General features: G+C 37.1%; 1 protein-coding gene across 7 annotated transcripts in view; it reads left to right on the top strand.

Annotated features, from left to right (window-relative positions):
* LOC125662688 (atrial natriuretic peptide receptor 1-like) overlaps nucleotides 1-20391 on the top strand; it is a 282927-nt gene that overhangs the window by 234457 nt on the left and 28079 nt on the right. For 6 of the 7 annotated variants that reach the window (XM_048894996.2, XM_048894997.2, XM_048894993.2 and 3 more), the window contains one exon: nucleotides 19697-19808. In XM_048894996.2, coding sequence (XP_048750953.2) covers nucleotides 19697-19808 — 112 coding nt within the window. Of the gene's footprint in view, nucleotides 1-7884; nucleotides 9169-19696; nucleotides 19809-20391 lie in introns of those variants that run through there. The other variant, XM_048894995.2, reaches the window with a different exon arrangement.

The raw sequence follows: 20391 nt of genomic DNA, 5'->3' as shown, positions 1-20391 counted from the left end.
TTAATGAATCGTACGTAAAACTCTCATCTTAATGAGTCGTACAGGAAAGTATTCATCTTAATGAGTCGTACGTAAAACTCTCATCTTAATGAGTAATACAAGAAAGTATTCATCTTAATGAGTCGTACGTAAAACTATCATCTTAATGAGTCGTACGTAAAACTCTCATCTTAATGAGTCGTACGTAAAACTCTCATCTTAATGAGTCGTACGTAAAACTCTCATCTTAATGAGTCGTACGCAAAACTCTCATCTTAATGAGTCGTACGCAAAACTCTCATCTTAATGAGTCGTACAGGAAAGTATTCATCTTAATGAGTCGTACGTAAAACTCTCATCTTAATGAGTAATACAAGAAAGTATTCATCTTAATGAGTCGTACGTAAAACTCTCATCTTAATGAGTCGTACAGGAAAGTAATCATCTTAATGAGTCGTACAGAAAAGCATTCATCTTAATGAGTCGTACAGGAAAGTAATCATCGCCTAATCCGTGTAAATAGTATGATTTTCAAATATCAAAGACATATAATACGAAGAAAAAAAATCAAATCTAAAAAAGTAGAACTAGAATATGGGAATTACATGTATGTAATCCTTGAGCATGGAACCCGTAAAATGTACCCGACAAAACTGTACTCGCTAGAGCTGTCCAAACAAGTGACCTATACCAATTTACAGGTCAAAAAGGTCAAAGATGGACGAAATATTTGCCTGTGAATTCAAAATTTGATGCAATCATATATGCATAATGTAGGTGATGAACTATTTTCCGTACTGTGCATTAGTGCGATCAAAAGTGCACTATGTTATCTGTGTATATTTAGATTGGTGCACCAAGGTCATCAAAGTATAAAGGTATACATACAATAAAACAGGTCTACTGTTCTACCCACGAATGGATAAAACTAAGAATGTCCTATCTAGGATATATATCGGGAGTCGTATAATTGGTACATTGTAGGTATAAAACTTGAGCATCAAACTCCGACTGTCCATAGATACAGGATTTCAGGTTCAAAGGTTAACAAGGATATACCCTGTTCATACCTGCAAGTTTTTATAAAAATTTCTTTGACGGACATCGATTAGACACAAATTGGCATTGACTTCAGTATTTTCTATTGAATTGGTGGACAAACATTCAAAGGCCAGATAACTCGCACGTTTGTGATTTTTTCAAACCCATATCGGGCAAAATTCACCAATAAGAAGTTCAACAAGTTGCTGTCTTTTAATGAAAAACTGCCATATGTCGACCATAGGCATATGCTTCTAACCGAAACCATTAAATATTCTAGGTTAAAATGAAAATGTGTTTTAAAATAATTCTTATCTTGAAACATACGCAAATATTTCTTTTAAAAGTCCTATTGTTAGAGCGGTAATGATGTATAGGCCTAATGGATATGAGATATTTGTAGCTTTGACCTTTAAGCTCACAATTAAGAGCCATCTTTGTATTCAAATTGGACCATAACGTTTAAATTCATCAGGGGATATATTCTGGTCTAAATAATAACGTATAAGTTTGATACTTAATGTAATGATAAAGATCTGGTAACGAAATATCTCTGGCAAAAACTGTTGATGCTCACAAGTTTGACTGCTGTTTCTCATTTAAAAGCTAAGTTCAGAGCAACATGAAAGATGAATAACAACATATCATTTGCTTTGTTGAGCGTTGCTGAGGTGAACATGTTGTCATTTAACTATGTATAAGTGAATACATTAGACTCCGTAACATTAATAGTTTTCATTAAAAATACTTAATACTGTCTTTAACAAATCAAACAGACCATTTTTTAATCACTTAAAGTTGTTTAAGAAACAGTGGTGATTCCAATAAACATGTTACATCCCCCACACGTGTATACGGTCATGTGCTACCCTAGGTTCCAATCTATAAACAAAGATCGCGTCATCAAGGCGAAAACGTACACTTGCGCATGCACAAGCTGACTTTTCCCCATAGCATCCGGTTAGCCTCGCTTATGTATATCAGAGCCCACGCAATTACTCTACAACCCCCTATATGATGATATATCTTTTCTTAAAATTTGAATAGCAACGTTTGTGCACGATTATACATTTGCAGTGATGATATCTACAATCTAAATTAAAAACTGGTTATCATGAGGTGTTGTGATTTCCATTTGTCAGATGATGTGAAGCTTATGAAAACTACAGAAAGTCGTGCCTATCACATTTCTTCTTTTTCGTTGTTGACATGCAATACATAATATAAAATATTGTCATCCATTTTCCAAGACTTGGGCCTAGTCAGCTGTAAGGTGATAGACTTGTGTATGAATATCCCTGAATGGTTTGAATGATCAATTCTAGTTTCTTGTTACATAGTATTCAGAAGACAATTATAAATGTCATTATTAACGAAAATTCAATATTTTGTTGTTATTGATTCATGTAGGATAGTTCACGGAGGCTAACGCTGAGCTTTGGTGACCCTAGCCTGGTCTGTCTGTCTTCTGTTCGTCAACAATTTCCCTGCTGTATAGTATACATGTATATATGTAGTACGCTGTACAAGTAAAGATAATTATATATTATGCTAAACGGAAATCGCGATTTATATTCTCTGTAAGAGAGTTTCAAATTGGTGTTATTAATCAGAAAGAAATTAGTACTTCAACGTCTGATTAGGTCAATCTAATGCTGCATCAGTAGTCAGTATCTAAAATCGTCACTGTATTTGTATAGACTTGGATACGAGGGTAATCCCAAAAATCGCACACAACGTAATGTATTTCCTCCACAGTTTCGTATCAATATTGTTCTGGACATCTGTGTGTTGAACGTCAAATTTTGAAAGGACGAAGACGGTTTAACAAAATGAACGTCCGCTATAATGTCGTACGATCTTAAGTATTTCTGCTAAGCACAATTAGCAAAAAACTAAACTGTAAGTTAATGTAGAATGATTAGGAACTGATCTTGTCCATTGAATCAGTTAATAAACAAGATCCAAAGAAAATACATCAAAATAATGAAGGAATACGTTGACATGTGGTTTTGAAAATTTCAACATGATATGCAATCAATGTGCCCCGTGAGCAATTACCATAGTAACATTGTTGGCTTATCAAGCAATTACCGTCATTAACACCGCATAAAGATAGTGCATGTAAAATACACGGGAACGGTGTAAATCTATTGGCAACTTTTGTTTTTGTGCACGTTTTTGTAAAAGAATGCATTCACTACTTACTAGATTCCAACATTCTGTCCTGCCACAGGTATACATACGGCTTATCCCCCTTTATGGGTCCCCCGAATCAACATTCTGTCATCTCACAGGTATATATACGGCTTATCCCCCTTTATGGGTCCCCCGAGTCAACATTATGTCATCTCACAGGTATATATACGGCTTATTCCCCCTTTATGGGTCCCCCAAGTCAACAGTTACATCGTAAATTCTTGAACAGTTTCTACTTCTCAGAAATTGTATAATAAAGTTTCACCAAATTGCTGTGCTACCTTTCGGGAGAGCGATTACAGATCTTTGGGAGGGGGGGGGGCATAAGTGTGCTTCTAACACTAGTGCAATCCTTTAAAAGTTTCTTCGTTACTCCTGGACATCAAGAATAATAATCTGCGTGACTAGTCGTATTGAACATGAAGACCTTTACCCAAGTTGTAAAAAACCATGTTCCCTGGGTCAGGATATCAAGTAAAGAGGGATGTTATATCGGAATCAATGATTTTATTGTTTAACGTCCCTCTTGAGAATATTTCACTCATAAGGAGACGTCACCACTGCCAGTGAAGGGCTGTAAAATGTAGGCCATTGAGCAGGGAGGGATCTTTATCGTGCCACAGCTACTGTGACACGGGACTTCGGATTTAATGCGGTTTCATCTGAAAGACCGCCCCATTTAGTCACCTCTTAGGACCGCCCAATTTAGTCGCCTCTTAGGAATTATTGTGTTCATTAAATGTCTTCTTTACTCCTTAACGCAAACAAACTCGTTACACATTCGTTCATGTCTAGCTGTAGACCAGAGGTTCAAGTCCCAGGGAGGAAGATCAAATAATGAAATATTGAAAAATGTATACTATATTTAAAACATTCTTCAACAAAGTGCATGATAAGCTATGAGGACTCAACCAAAAAACTGGTGAATCTTATGTTTTAGGTTATATGGCTCATGCAATACAAATTAACAATTGTACCCCCAACTACTGAGCAACTGCTTTATACGTAATAATTGTACTCTTAAATACTGAACAGACGTAATGATTGTACCCTCAACTACTGAACATCTTGTTCATACGTATTGAGTGTGCCCTCAACTACTGAACATCTTGTTCATACGTATTGAGTGTGCCCTCAACTACTGAACATCTGGTTTTGGACATAGACGTTACTTACAACCAGACAACGTGTCATGAATATTCATGAGCTTATGTCATTTGACAAAAGTCTGGGTCACTGGTAAATTAAATGGAAGTGTTTGTTCAGGTGATCACTTTGAATTTGTTCACTTAAACATTGTCCCTACTCTGAATCAAGTTATATTTGGTCAAGGTCACCTTCCGCAATGTTACAAATCCACATCATAATTTTGTGAGGGGGAAACAATTGAAATTTCCAAGATAACCAACCTCCGATTGTGATAAGAACCCAGCCCAGTCGACACGTTATACTACGTTCTGCAGGGTGTGATTATCAGGTGAACATCAACTCCCACGGGGCTGCTGGTTTCATGCAGGGAGCAATGTTTCCGATTGGGGGGGGGGGTATAATTAATTCCTAAGCTTGCTCCAAATTTTGTGTGATAGATTGATAAAGTTGATGATTCATAACACAATAAACTGACGGAGACGTGCACACTACACAGTTGTTCATCACAGAACATCTTCACTAATTACCGGCCTTTGTTATTCTATAGCGTACGTGAGAGAATGGCCCCCATGTCCATCCATTAGTCCGAAATATCTACTTAAATGCCACATATATGAACAGCTAGGAAGTCTCTCCGTTTCCTTTCAACACATTAATCGGCAGAATGATTTCATTTCCATTTTGATCATGTAAAATATACTGGGGAATCATACGCCGGTGTACCTCGGACAAGAAGATTGAGACTTAGAACCCTTGTGTTAAGAGTTCTCTCACGTGACGTAGAACCTTCTTGTTGAGAGTTCTCGCACGTGTCATAGAACCCTTTTGTTGAGAGTTCTCGCATGTGACGTAGAATCCTTGCATTGAGAGTTCTCCCACGTGACATAGAACCCTCGTGGTAATAGTTCTCCCACGTGACATAGAACCCTCGTGTTGAAAGTTCTCTCACGTGACGTAGAACCTTCTTGTTGAGAGTTCTCGCACGTGTCATAGAACCCTTGTGTTTAGAGTTTTTACACGTGACGTAGAATCCTTGCGTTGAGAGTTTTACCACGTGACGTATAATCCTTGCGTTGAGAATTCTAGCACGTGACATATTACTAAAGAAATAGGGAGTGTGTACTAGTACAAAGACTATACTCATGTAAAAGTAAATTCAGTGTTACTTTAAAATGACGTTCTTTTCTTAAAAACTTTATTTGTGCGTGTTCACGCAAGATTCTCTCAACTCGAAAATAAAATTATCGTGCATAATACAGTTACATGTACTTGTATACAGTTGATGTATTATTTTTAAAAAACATCGCTTTCATATTAACGTATATACCGAGTTTGTGCGTAATTACGTAAACAAGATGAAAACCATAAAGCTGACCATTTGATCTTCAAATATAATACTCAGTTCAAAATAAACGCAAGTTTTAAGATGAATGTATGATATTATTTTGCAAATACCTTTTTTTAGATATTGGCATTGCAAAGCAAACTTTCCAAGAATAGATAAGGGTTACCTGCCTCTGTTTCAGGAGTACTGATCCCTATACCAAGTCTTGAATTGTGACTTTTTAATTCCTGGAACGGCGTCCTTTAAATCAGTTATCTTTAACAGACGGGACTGTATAGCTTTCAGAAATCGGTTGCGCTACTGATAACGACTTTTTGGTGCAAAAACTTCAGAGAGTAGCTGTCGACATGTTCTCAGCAGATTTAAAACTGAACAACTCATGGATTTTACAAGAACCAACCAGGGGATAAGTGCTGATTAGTTCTCACTTACTAGTATTACAAGAAATAGGAGAACTTTAATCGCATTTCAGAGTAGCATTGTCTCGCGAAAATTTACCATGTCATTATTTTGCGGAAATAAAGTATGCGAATGCTAAGCGATTTACAGTATGTTTCTCTATAGTAGTAGAATGTGATTGTGAGGCTTTTCTCGTTCCACAGCTTTAGGAAATGTGGATTTCGATAAACTCCGGCGGCAGTAAAATTCAATCAGAATCCTTTCTTTTGAATTCTCACAAAGATTTGGTTAACAAGACACTTGCAGGCGCCATTGTCGACTACTGTCACGTAAGTTTTCCTCCGACAGACTAGATACCAAGGGAAAATTCATTTGGAGATCACGAAATCTTATTCCGCACATTAACAGGATTAGAGAAAGCCGTACAAAAAAGTCAAGGGAAGCCGGATGGAGATAGATGAGGGCTCTACCTCCGCGCTGTTTTTGAAGTTATCGGTTTTGCTGTAACTAACTTATTACACGTAACCTGTGAATATTAATAAAAGAAAAAAATATCTCTGGGTAGTGGACAAAACAATATATTTCGTCAGATATATATATTCCATATATAATATATGTATATATGTCCCTTGATAAAGACGCGGATTGCGTCGAAAATTTGAGTGTTAAATAATCAACAGTCGTGGTCTTTTCAGTGCTTTTTTTAATAGAGAGAGAGAGAGAGAGAGAGAGAGCACGGAAATAGCAATGAACATAACTGCCCTAAGTGAAGAAAGCACAGAATATTTCACTTTTATTTGGATACCCACTTCCGTCCCCACCCGGGGTTGAACTCATGCCCCGCGGAACCAACTCCCCTAGCAGCATGTAACCAGCGCACTAGACCGCTCGACCATCTAGGCAATATATATATATATATATATATATATATATATATATATATATATATATATGATGATGAAAATCAGAATAACACATTTCATAAAAACACGAGTTTTTAAAATGTTATCATGGAATGTGTCATTGTGGTTTTCATCAATCATTTATAACTGTACCGAAACAATGAAACAACTGATGTCAAACCTGTACGGTACCAATTTTGATGCACCAGATGCGCATTTAGAAAAATAATGATATAATGACATAATGACAAAATTTGACACATTACTACACAGACTCCTGGCATGTACACACAGCTGATTTGGGGGCTGCACTATGACACAATTCCTCTGTTTTATCGTTGTAGTCGTCTATCGAACCCTCATTTCTAAATTTGCTGATTTACGGTAGTACAACGGGTGGTGTTTTGTTACTATTTTTTAAACACCTTCCATGTGGTTAATATCTCTAATATAAATGTACATATTTATGCAGCTCGTGCGGGAATATATTAAACACAATTTTAACGATATAATTTAAATGAGCTATCTGGTTATTCAAAACCAATTAGGTACACTTTGCGATAGACCCCTAAATCATTAAAGAGCATTATTACTAAGATTACTTTTTTGATTAAAAAGAAAATGTGGAAAATAAAAATAACATAAAAGTACGTAATTTGAATATTGATATCCACTTAAATATACATCAAATAAAAACACCAGTATTGATAAATTGAGCAGGTGGGTATAGCGCATTTCCTTAGTCTCAACAAATCACAGCCAATGTTGCAAATAGAATAATTATTGGAATTGTGCCTTATTGATAGGAATTCATGTATACAATCAGATGTTTATAAGATTGTAACAGAAATATGCCATAAAATGAAATAATACTGCACTGTACAATGGGCTCGTGCTACCTCATTGTGCTGTTGCCGCTGATAGCTTAACACAGCGATTAGACGCTCTCCCAAGCATTGACGGAAACTAGTGGAGCTTGTTACAGGAATAACAAAGACAGTTTCTGATTATACAGTTTTCATTGTACGGGGGATGCGCATCTCCATTCAGTGTATCTCTCCTCACCGAGTGGACAGGCGCTAATTGTGCGGGTCCTCGTCCGAAATCAATGGTAGCGCGTGCTGTTTCTCCGCACCACGCTTTGACCAAGCGTCATACAGACCTTACTGTCATAATCATCTCAACGTTGTTTTTTTCCAGTGACGGTCCACTGTTGCATTATTCAACAGCTGTTAAGAATAGTCTGGGGTTTGGAAATCTAAGTAAGGTCACCGACATGTGTTGAAATCTACATATATTGGTGTATTTTTTTCTCTCCCCCGTTTGAATGTGAATGGAAACTAAAACTTAGGAATTGAAGTCTTGTAATCGTGGTTATAAAACTTTTTCCCTGTGGAAGTGTGCGAGTGACAGATGGGGAGAGGTGATGTTATGAAGACTGAGAACGGCAAGTTGTCCTGAACAGTATGATACTAGCACGTGGGTTATTCATTTTGGTGGGAATATATATGCTGAACGTTGCTAGAGGTGTGAATAATACGGTAAAATTGGCAGTGTTACTTCCAGAACAAGGGAAATTTCCGTTTGTGAAATATAAGGTTCTTCCTGCTATAGAAATAGCTGTTAAGAAAGTGGAATCTGGCCAGTTCCTGCCGAATCACAACATTACGATAAACTATAAAGATGATGAGTGTTCCGAGACGATGGGTCCCTTACGGGCAATTGACCTTTACGTCGCTAAGGAGGTCGACGTGTACCTGGGTCCTTGTTGCGATTTCGCCGTGGCACCCGTTGCCCGCTTCGCACCGTATTGGAACATCCCCGTCATATCCGCCGGTGCCTTTGTCCAAGCCTTTTCCGACAAAAAGAACGAGTACAAGTCACTGACCCGTATGTTAACCACGTATGGAAAGGTGGCAGAAGTTGTGTTCGAAATTACCCAAACCTTTAACTGGACCACCGTCGGGCTCTTGTTCCATGATAATGTCGTTAACCGAGAAAGAAGTAAAAGTACGGAATTTTTTACCATGGAAGCTATATTTCACAAGTTCAAAAGTAACGTATCGGAACCTTGGTATAAGATGTTTGACGAAGGCGTCAAGGGATCCTATAACTTACAAGCATTGCTTGAGGATGCGGCTAAAAACACCCGTAGTAAGTATACATCCGCGTCAAATAGTATCATCATTTGTTTTAGAATTATAATGTTTTTGACCAATTTCATTTTTAATATCGGTGAGTTATATTTCATTGTCTTTGCTACTCTGTCGTAGATAATGCACAAGAGTTGTATTTTGAAGGAGGAAATGCGTTTTCCATTCTACACTAAATTGAGCACAAATGAAATATGATTCATGTTGTAATTTCATGAAACAACAAACTCAACATTCATAACACGATGTAAGGACATACTTGATGTTTTTTAATAATATATAATTTTCCGTGACATTTTACGTACAATTCACTTACATTTAATCTCGTTTCTACAAAAGTTGCGTATATTACTACGTATGTTGTACATTAGTATATTTTGATAGTTTGTGGTTGTTGCAAGTGAAAATATGAAGTACAGAAGTTTGTATAAATCTAGACGAGAGTGAAATCTGCGGAACGTTCCGTTATCGAACCCAGGGCCCTTGCATTACTAGTTAAGTGACCCAACCATTGGGCTACCCAGGTCGATATGCAAATTGTGGTAACATTACTACAGTTTAAAATTTAAACCTATTTCGGAAATCACGAAAGAAGTCGTCATATTAAGGAGATGAAAAGAAAAACAAGATTGAGAAAATGTCAGAAATGTCACGTACATGTATGTCCTTAAGGAGAAATAATACATCTTCAAAAGTTTTTCAAAACTGGAAATGAAAGAAGAAAAGTGTTCTTTAGCTTTATGTCTAGTTAGTTCGGTGGGCTTTTGAGGCGTTTAACTGACAATCTACAGAACATTAGTGTAGTTAGTTCGGTGGGCTTTTGAGACGTTTAACTGACAATCTACAGAACATTAGTGTAGTTAGTTCGGTGGGCTTTTGAGGCGTTTAACTGACAATCTACAGAACATTAGTGTAGTTAGTTCGGTGGGCTTTTGAGACGTTTAACTGACAATCTACAGAACATTAGTGTAGTTAGTTCGGTGGGCTTTTGAGGCGTTTAACTGACAATCTACAGAACATTAGTGTAGTTAGTTCGGTGGGCTTTTGAGACGTTTAACTGACAATCTACAGAACATTAGTGTAGTTAGTTCGGTGGGCTTTTGAGGCGTTTAACTGACAATCTACAGAACATTAGTGTAGTTAGTTCGGTGGGCTTTTGAGGCGTTTAACTGACAATCTACAGACCATTAGTTCGAATCCCGCAGGTATTTCATGATTTTTCATAATTCAGAACTAGAATTAGAATTTCGTGCTTCATGAGGTGATTGTTTAACATTATTACATATACCCCGTGGTTTTCATTCGTGACAATCTAGTAAGCGTTTTCTACACCCTTAATTAACATCAGTTGGAACGAAAGAGATTGTACGTGATGAAAACTAAAACATCCCTGTGAGTTAGCCGAACATCGGAATCAATTCTCCATTATGCCTTAAAGCCATTCTTTGAAATAAGTGTAAATGAAAGACCATGGACTAATAATTTATGTTTCAAACGTGTTTCCAGGATTTTATGAATGCATGTATTTGCAAAACATCAGCTATTTCGAAGAACAGCAATTGAATCTATTGCACGCTCTTCTTTGTGTATGACAAAATCGCTTGATAATGCGTATGAATAAGACAGTTGAAATGACGTTAGACGGGTTTATATTTTATTGTATCGTCTTGGCGAGGCTATTTCGCGGCGAATTACCGCCATTTCCTCTTGCTTCAAAACGATCCTGTGATGTATAGATTTTAATATAAACCCGGTAAGCAGATTCCGGAAACGGCTTCATACAAAACTTTCTTTGGACGATTGAGTCTTTCATGCATTTAATTATCGGCGACATTAAAACGACGTCTAAATAGAAAACAAAAGCTGTTGATTGTCGGAATGCGATGCACAAAGTCCATCAATCGCTGGTTGTACGCAGATTACTGTGCTTGTCAATTAAGCAGATTTATGAACTATTAATTCTTCAAATGATATTTAATATAGCAAATGCGCCTTTATCATGACTATCTAGTTTTGAAGAGTGATAAAGCACTGCAAAACGGCGGGTTACACAGCCGAAATCACAACAAATCAAATACAAAACAGATCTAATCAAATAATGTGGTTGCCCGCACATTATATTCAATTCCCGAAATATTGCACCACGTCTGTCATGCATGCGGGTGCTAAGAGATCAAGCCTGGTTTTGATCTTGCAATGTTTGTGAAATTGATTGGAAATTGATTGAGCTGCTCCTGGAGAACTGAATGATGCCCACCAAGACGTCATTGTATCTAGACATATTCCATAAATTTCAAAAATAATTTTGTGACTCTCGTGTTAACACCGTGTACATTTGCCGTTTTGAAAATAGTCAAATTTTCTCTAACTTTCCGTACTTCTTAGTCAAGAACCTGTAACTGCAAAAAGGGTTACTTATTTTGCTGTTGTATTCCGGTACACTAGAGTAGTCATTCGATTAGATTGAGATATTTAGATCTTGAGAATCACAAAGAAATGTGAATATCACCAAAATCAGTGGTATTTATTACAGTGCAACAAAATTAATAAAAGAAAATTTTGAACGTATAATATGGCTGAACAGTATGAAGACCAGTGCTGACTAAGACCAATACTGACTAAGACCAATACTGACTAAGACCAGTACTGACTAAGACCAGTGCTGACTAAGACCAGTACTGACTAAGACCAGTGCTGACAAAGACCAGTACTGACTAAGACCATACTGACTAAAACCAATACTGACTAAGACCAGTACTGACTAAGACCAGTGCTGACTAAGACCAATACTGACTAAGACCAGTGCTGACAAAGACCAGTGCTGACTAAGACCAGTACTGACTAAGACCAATACTGACTAAGACCAATACTGACTAAGACCATGCTGACTAAGACCATGCTGACTAAGACCAGTACTGACTAAGACCATGCTGACTAAGACCAGTACTGACTAAAACCAATACTGACTAAGACCAGTACTGACTAAGACCAGTGCTGACTAAGACCAGTGCTGACTAAGACCAGTACTGACTAAGACCAATACTGACTAAGACCAGTACTGACTAAGACCAGTGCTGACTAAGACCAATACTGACTAAGACCAGTGCTGACAAAGACCAGTGCTGACTAAGACCAGTACTGACTAAGACCAATACTGACTAAGACCAATACTGACTAAGACCATGCTGACTAAGACCATGCTGACTAAGACCAGTACTGACTAAGACCATGCTGACTAAGACCAGTACTGACTAAAACCAATACTGACTAAGACCAGTACTGACTAAGACCAGTGCTGACTAAGACCAGTGCTGACTAAGACCAGTACTGACTAAGACCAATACTGACTAAGACCATGCTGACTAAGACCAATACTGACTAAGACCAATACTGACTAAGACCAATACTGACTAAGACCATGCTGACTAAGACCAGTACTGACTAAGACCATGCTGACTAAAACCAGTACTGACTAGTGTGCTGAAGTTACCCGTTATACATGGTAACTACCAGCTATTTGACAAACTGGTTTAATTATTTGGTATTGGAATTACTCGGAGATTATCTAAGGTGGACCTCGATTCTTTGACGTAACAGAATTAAAGACTACAGGATTTCTCCCTAACGATGCGGCGGGTTCTGTAATTTCTGATTAAAGCTTACGTAGGACACATATCACTGTACAGAGTGAAGACTCTCTCTCTCTCTCTCTCTCTCTCTCTCTCTCTCTCTCTCTCATATTTTGCTTGTAATATTGTAGTAATACATGATAAATAAGACTATTTTGTACTAAGTATGCACCATGTTAGATCACAACTACTGTTATCAACAAAATGCCAGATCCTCGGGAAACTAGTTATTTAGTACTTTAATGGTGTCGATCAACATTCGGCCATATTTCTGAGGACCCTTCAGTGTCATTAGAATCCATTTCTGTGGAGCTGTTACAACAGGGTTTCGCTGCATGACAACACTTAACAACCCACGCAACCTCCAGTAAATGGCATCTCGCTACCTGAAAAAGACGGGGAACACGAGTGATTTCCGCTTTGGACTTTTCTAATTGTCTTTTGCGTTAATTATGCCAGGTTTTTTAACCGTCGACCCTAAGTACTCGCCACTCTTCAGAATGCAATTGAATCAATTATTATTGACTCTACTCAAATTGTTAAATGGGACGAACTATTTCATCCCCATCCTAACGGAAGTTGCCAGGGATGGTACCATGATAAATGCTATGTTAGGCTGTCATCAGTACGGTTTCAGTTGTCCAGTATTTTTTGGTAACCAAAAGTCTTCCAGTTTTAATGCATGACGCTCCTTTTGTTCAGACAACACGCAATCGTCTTCATGTTGTGCAAATAAACAATGACTTCGGATACAGAAACCATGACCCCGGATTCAGAAACCATGACCCCGGATACAGAAACCATGACCCCGGATTCAGAAACCATGACCCCGGATACAGAAACCATAACCCCGGATACAGAAACAATGACCCCGGATACAGAAACCATAACCCCGGATACAGAAACCATAACCCCGGATACAGAATGAGACCACAATCGAATGTTAAAGTTTTATCTTGAAAGAATGAATTGAAAAAAATCTTTGAAAATCCTCTCCTCATAAATCACAGGGGAACATTCGATGAACGTGATACGTTAAGAGCCTCACGTGGTACAGATTCATATTTGTTTAAACCTTAACCTCCCAAGGCTATGTCATAAACACATACCTTGATATCTCTAGGCTATTTCACAGACCTTGACATCCCAATGCTACATGTAGGTCACGGTCGTAAATATTGACTTCGCCATGTAATGTCACGGCTACGATAGGGCATTAAAGTAGCTCTGAACACACTGAGTCTAGACGTTTTATTATTCCTCATGATAGTAATAATGAAACAGATATTAAAATGCATATGTTGGGATTTTCTAAATTATTTGCCATAGCTCAAAGATGCATTCGCATGTTTTTATGAGCACCATGGCAGCATTTTTAGTCCAATTATAATTCAATCATTATCCTGTGGGAGAACTATGTGACAGAAAGTTATTCTCTATGTTTTTTATACAGCATGATGACATGTCTTGAAGAAGTTGAAAATGTAACTGAAGAAATGGTTACAGATAGACAAAAGATTGGCAATTTATGATTAGATAGTCAAATTATCATGTCATGAAAAGTGATGAAATCTAAGTGCTTTTTCAGAGGGAAATCGTTCTTTAACCTTTATAGCATTCATTTTTTTTTTTTTTTTTTTGGTCACTTATAAAGCATAGCGATACTGAGGTTTGACTTTGTCTGTCGCTTGGCATTTGTGTGTCTGTCACAACTTAAAACTTGGAAATTCTATAAGATGGGGCTTTGATGCTTAGCATGCAAGTTTTTTGTGTAAAGGTCATTTAATTTATACAATGATCACGGACGCCCTCGCATCTGATGTCCTTGCAAGCGACACGTGTTCTTTCGAACAATTTGATTTAATTTGTCATGGGATTCCCAAACATACAGTACCCGCAACGTTATTCTTGACATTCCTATCGTGCTCTATCGTGCGTGTATCCTATCGTATCGTGCGTGTATCCTATCGTATCGTGCGTGTATCATATCTTATCATGTATCAGGTTTTCCGTTTTCTATCGTGTTTTGCGTTTATCAGGTCTATCGTGTATCGTGTTTTGCGTGTATCAGGTTTTCCGTTTATCATGAAAATCGTTTATCGTGTAGCTTCGGAAACTATCGGGATCGTATATAAAATCTAATGAAAAAGTACGATACTTTCCGAAACCTTTATTCGTTTTGTTAAAGAAGCTATTTTTAGGAATCGAGGAAAGATGGTATATTTGAAGGAGAACATAAAGTTGTCGATTTTAAGGCAGAAGAAGATATATTTGTCTGTCCAGAGAGAGAGTGAAAATTTATCACAATTTAATTCTAAGTAGTCTGGAAAGTAGGACAGTAAACCGAGCACAGTAAATCTGAAAGCTCCTTCTGAAGTTCATAAACATTTGTTTGTCTAGAAACAGTTATTTGTAATTAACACTAACAGAAAAATAGGGATTTCCGATTTGAAAGGAAAAATCAGTAAATTACATTGTTTATCACATACATGTATATTTTAATAATGGTTCTTTTTCTTCCGATTTTTTTCCCACGTGTATGCTACTTATATAGCAACTGCTGAACTTGTGAGCGTCCTTATATCTGATTTTGTGTATCACCCGTGTTTTGACAGCTAACATTCTCAGGGACATTGTATTTCACACATTTAGAAGATTAAGTTTTAAAAGGGTGCAAGGGTGTTGCATCCCCCAAAATTCTGCTCAACTGGGCACGATTCCGCTGTCATCGTTGTTCTTTTTTTATATACCTTGTACATGTACCAATACTCGTACGTGTAGATACTGGAAATCTATGTTGGTTTTGATGATTATTTGAATTTTTTTTACACACTAAGCGTTTCAAAATTGCGAATTTAAAACAAGCCGGGTTTTGTTTATGTTTTTTAAACAGTATATTTATGTTTTGTTAACAAAATATCAATTCAAATAAATATGTTCCAATTACTTATGACTATCAATTATCAATCATAGTGTAAAAATATCTAACAGGTGTAGTGCGGTTGATTTTTTTTTAAAGCGGTCGTTATGAAAATAACTTGAGATGTTGAATGAGCCGTGAACTTAGAGCTTGATGCAAAATAACCCCCTCCACGCTACACGCACAATATTACTTGGTTTTATTTCATACCCAAGGTAATATACATTAGCATAAGATAGCTACTGAAGCATGATATCACTACATTATACAATGTATTACATTTAGTTAATTCCCTGTATAATCTATATATTAAACATTAGGTGACAATATAAGTTTTAGAATCATTGGCTGATAAAATTCATATAGATATCAAATAATGAATTCAATGCCGTATATATTTTATTTTATTTTTTTTTTTAAATTTTAGCTGTGATGGCATTAAAAAAACCAACACAAAAAAAACGTATGACCGTGGATTAAACAAATTATATGGTACAAAACCGATCAATGCTTTAAACAAATGTTACCACGACGGGGACAGGTAGCTGATAGTCATCCCGCGATGAGAACGCGGTTTTCCTGAGTTACCTATAGATTACCGCGTTAGATTTTTTTCCATCGCGAGAACGCGGGAAACAAGAAATCCGCTTTGTCCGTAATGTAGGTATATAATGAACATTGAAATCCTTCAATATTATTATCAACATAATGTAAACATAATGTAATTATGTTGTAGGTATCAAAATTTCGTTCCGTCTAAACCGTTTCTAAATTTACAACATTTCTATCAGGTTTTCCGTTTATCGTGAAGATCGTTTATCGTGTTTTGCGTTTATCAGGTCTATCGTGAAGATCGTTTATCAGGTTTTGCGTTTATCAGGTTTATTGTGTATCCTATCGTATCGTGCGTGTATCCTATCGTATCGTGCGTGTATCCTATCCTATCGTGCGTGTATCGTGTTCTATCGTTTATCATGTCAAGAATAACGTTGCGGGTACTGTACGAAGAAATAACGTTATACACAATACACGTGAGATTTGATGACAATCACGTATACATTACGTTGTAATTCAGATAATTACTTTTAAATCAATTAAAGCTAACAGACATTCCTTTTTAAGTAAATTACAGATTTTATGTTCAAGCATTTCAAGACATCCCCAGTTGCCCTGTTACAAACTGAATGATTTATCCTCATTACGCGCTAAGATACCAGCATTACAGGCCCGCACTGGGCATTAGTTCCCCAGTTTCTTCTCCCATGTTCAATGTAATTAACTGATCTGTATTGTAATATTTTTTGTAGACAATATCTATTACTTGCTTTGTAACATGAGATCATTTTTTGTGTGTAAATCTCTTAATCTTACGAGTTTGATTGATGACGCATACTTTTAGATAATTTAGATTGTTACCAAGAACATCGCTGACCAGTGGGTAAAATATAATCCGATGTGAATGTATGATATTTAATAAACAAAGTAAAGCCCGCGGTGAGAGAGGAATCCACCGAGCGTAGACCGGTCACCCAACAGGTCAAAAATGTCGCTTATCATTTGTATGTGGATGATGCGCGACTGCTGAAAGAAAGTGTTTCTGGTTAAATGCATGGATAACATACATGAAGTGACATGAAAAGGTCCTCTCCGGAACAGTAATAACACTCAGCTCAATTACAGGGTACAAGAAACCACACCAGTTCTTCGTTACATGCCTAATCTTATTTGTCTGACACATTCCATGTATCTCTACATGTGTTTTGGTTTCTGGTGATGTAAGGACGCATAGAGGACTTATCAATGTAATCATAACACAATACAACACTAATTCTGCAAGACAAAATATTTCTCCATATCTGTCTCGGAAGTAAGTGTCATTTGTTACCATGTTTACGATATGGATAAAGTATGTAGGTGATCAAATGAACCATCACCGACTGCACTGATATCCTGTACAGGGTCAACAAGGATTTCTTGTATTATCATTTCACAGTTGATGTAATCCAGTGAGGATCCGGGTTAGAATAGGTCCTCAGACCTCTTGCTTGTCGTAAGAGGTGACTAAATGGGGCGGTCCTTCGAATGAGACCGCAAAAACCGAGGTCCTGTGTCACAGCAGGTGTGGCACGATAAAGATCCCTTCTTGCTCAAAGGCCTTAGGCACCGAGCATTTGCAGTGCGGTGACGTCTTCATACATGTATGCGTCGAGAGGGACGTTAAACAATATACAAATCAGTTAATAACAGCTGATGTGACGCACACTGTCGATTTTAACATCATGTAATAATTTTCAATACACTGACATTATCACATGACATCATGTGATAAGTTTTGATAATCTGTCGATATTGACATCACGTTATAAGTTTCAATACGTTGTCGATATTGACATCACGTAATAAGTTTCAATACGCTGTTGGTTTTGACATCATGTGATAAGTTTCAATAGACTGTCGATATTGACATCACGTGATAAGTTTTGATACACTGTTGATATTGACATCACGTGATAAGTTTCAATAGACTGTCGATATTGACATCACGTGATAAGTTTTGATACACTGTCGATATTGATAAAGTTTCAATACACTGTTGATTTTGACAGTATTTGATAAGTTTAAACGCACTGTTCTATCTATATGGATTCATTGTATAAGAAAAAAACGACCTTTGTCAACATATGCATCATCTAACAACTAACTGTCATGTCAATACTGAAACTAAACTAACTGTCATGCCAATACTGAAACTAAACTCGCTGTCATGTCAATACTGAAACTAAACTCGCTGTCATGTCAGTACCAACACTGAATGTGGATATTGACTGTAACGTTACGGTATTAACGTGCTCTCGATATTAACATTAGAAGACACTATAATTCCATCCATATTCAAGTACCAGTGTCATTATGTTTCTACGCTATTGAGTGGGATCTACATATATCCTATTGGTTCAATGATTAGTGACTTGGAGGTCGTAGGTTTCAGTCCCGTTCCTATGACGGAAAAATATGTAGTGATTGTTCCTCCATCAGACGCTCGGTATCTAGATGCGAGAGTCGCAGCTCTGTCGTGACAGTGAAGGACTTTCATTGCCACGGTCCTCAGGTCTAAAGTGGTACCTCACTATGAGCTAAAAATTCTCGACGGATTTTAAACAAACAAATATGTTTGAGAGATAATTTGTGTTCATTGTGTTTGTGTTTCATGGTTTTGTAAATACTGATTTTTTGTAAAAACTTATTTCCATAGAGATTCAATATTTTTGTGTGATTTAAAATACTAATCAATGTGAACGGTTTCGCATGGAAACCACATGTTTCAAGCCTTGTCATATCGTCCCTGGAGATGAGCGAACGGCCTCTTCTTGTACGTTGTTGTTTTTGTCCTGAAACACTCCGATCACACTTATCACTTCCCTTCGCAGACAAACAGTTCGCTGTCAATGATTGATCGGGTTTTAAAGATTTCTTTCAAAAGTGATCGATTCGGGATTTGGAGAAATAGGATGAATCTGTTTCAGCTGTTATTCAATTGTGATTCATCACTTTTTATTATAGATTTCCTTTATTGTTGTTTTATTTTAAAGTTAATAATAAGAAATACTAAACACAGTACTAATTATACTCACAACCCCACCCAAACACCAAATTTTGGTGAGCGATGTGATTATGTATTTTATAATGGAACTTAAACAGAAGTTAACTTTACTGTGGCACATAGAGAGATGGACGACAAAATGATATCTGTCAATCTTGGTGTTGTCAGTATTTTACCTCAAATCACCTGCATTTGACACGTTATGTTTTGGGACATTTTGTACACTAACAAATACCTTCCTGTCTCTTTACTGAGGGATTGTGGGTTATATTTTGAGCCACTCTAGCTTCTTGTCTCTTTACTGAGGGATTGTGGGTTACATTTTGGGACACTTTACATCTCTGTCTCTTTACTGAAGGATTCTTGTATTTTTTTTCAGTTGTGGTGCTATGTGCATCTGCAGACTCCGTGAGGGACATCATGATAAAGGCAAATGAGCTGAATTTTGATAATGGAGAATATGTTTTCCTCAACATCGACCTTTTCAGCAGGTAAGTCAAATATGGCCTTACTCAGTTGAGAAACTGACCGGAAACATAGCAACAGACGTACCATACGTTCTGGAAACGCACATGGTTGCGCAATCGTAACACGAGTTTACCTAAACGTAACTGAACCAATTGATGTTAAAACCTACATGCTATTTTGAATTCATCCATCTTATATCGGCATTACGCTGGCATTCAATCTCGATCCTCTAGAAGGATAACAAACACCAAAATGTGTCATTCCATGGTAAATATCATATCGCAATAAAAATGTGTCAGTCCATGGTAAATATCATATCTCAATAAAAATGTGTCATTCCATGGTAAATATCATATCGCAATAAAAATGTGTTTAAATGAACAATCACATTAAACACAAATCTTAAGTACCATCGCATCAGCGTAAAATACGACACATCAACATATACTATGACACACCACATCAACATAAACCACGGCACACCACATCAACATAAACCATGGCACACCACATCAACATAAACCATGGCACACCACATCAACATAAACCACGACACACCACATCAACATAAACCACGGCACACCACATCAACATAAACCATGGCAC

This window comes from Ostrea edulis, chromosome 8 (genome assembly GCF_947568905.1).
Source record: "Ostrea edulis chromosome 8, xbOstEdul1.1, whole genome shotgun sequence".
NCBI lineage: Eukaryota > Metazoa > Mollusca > Bivalvia > Ostreida > Ostreidae > Ostrea > Ostrea edulis.
This window is presented reverse-complemented; position numbering and strand designations above follow the sequence as displayed.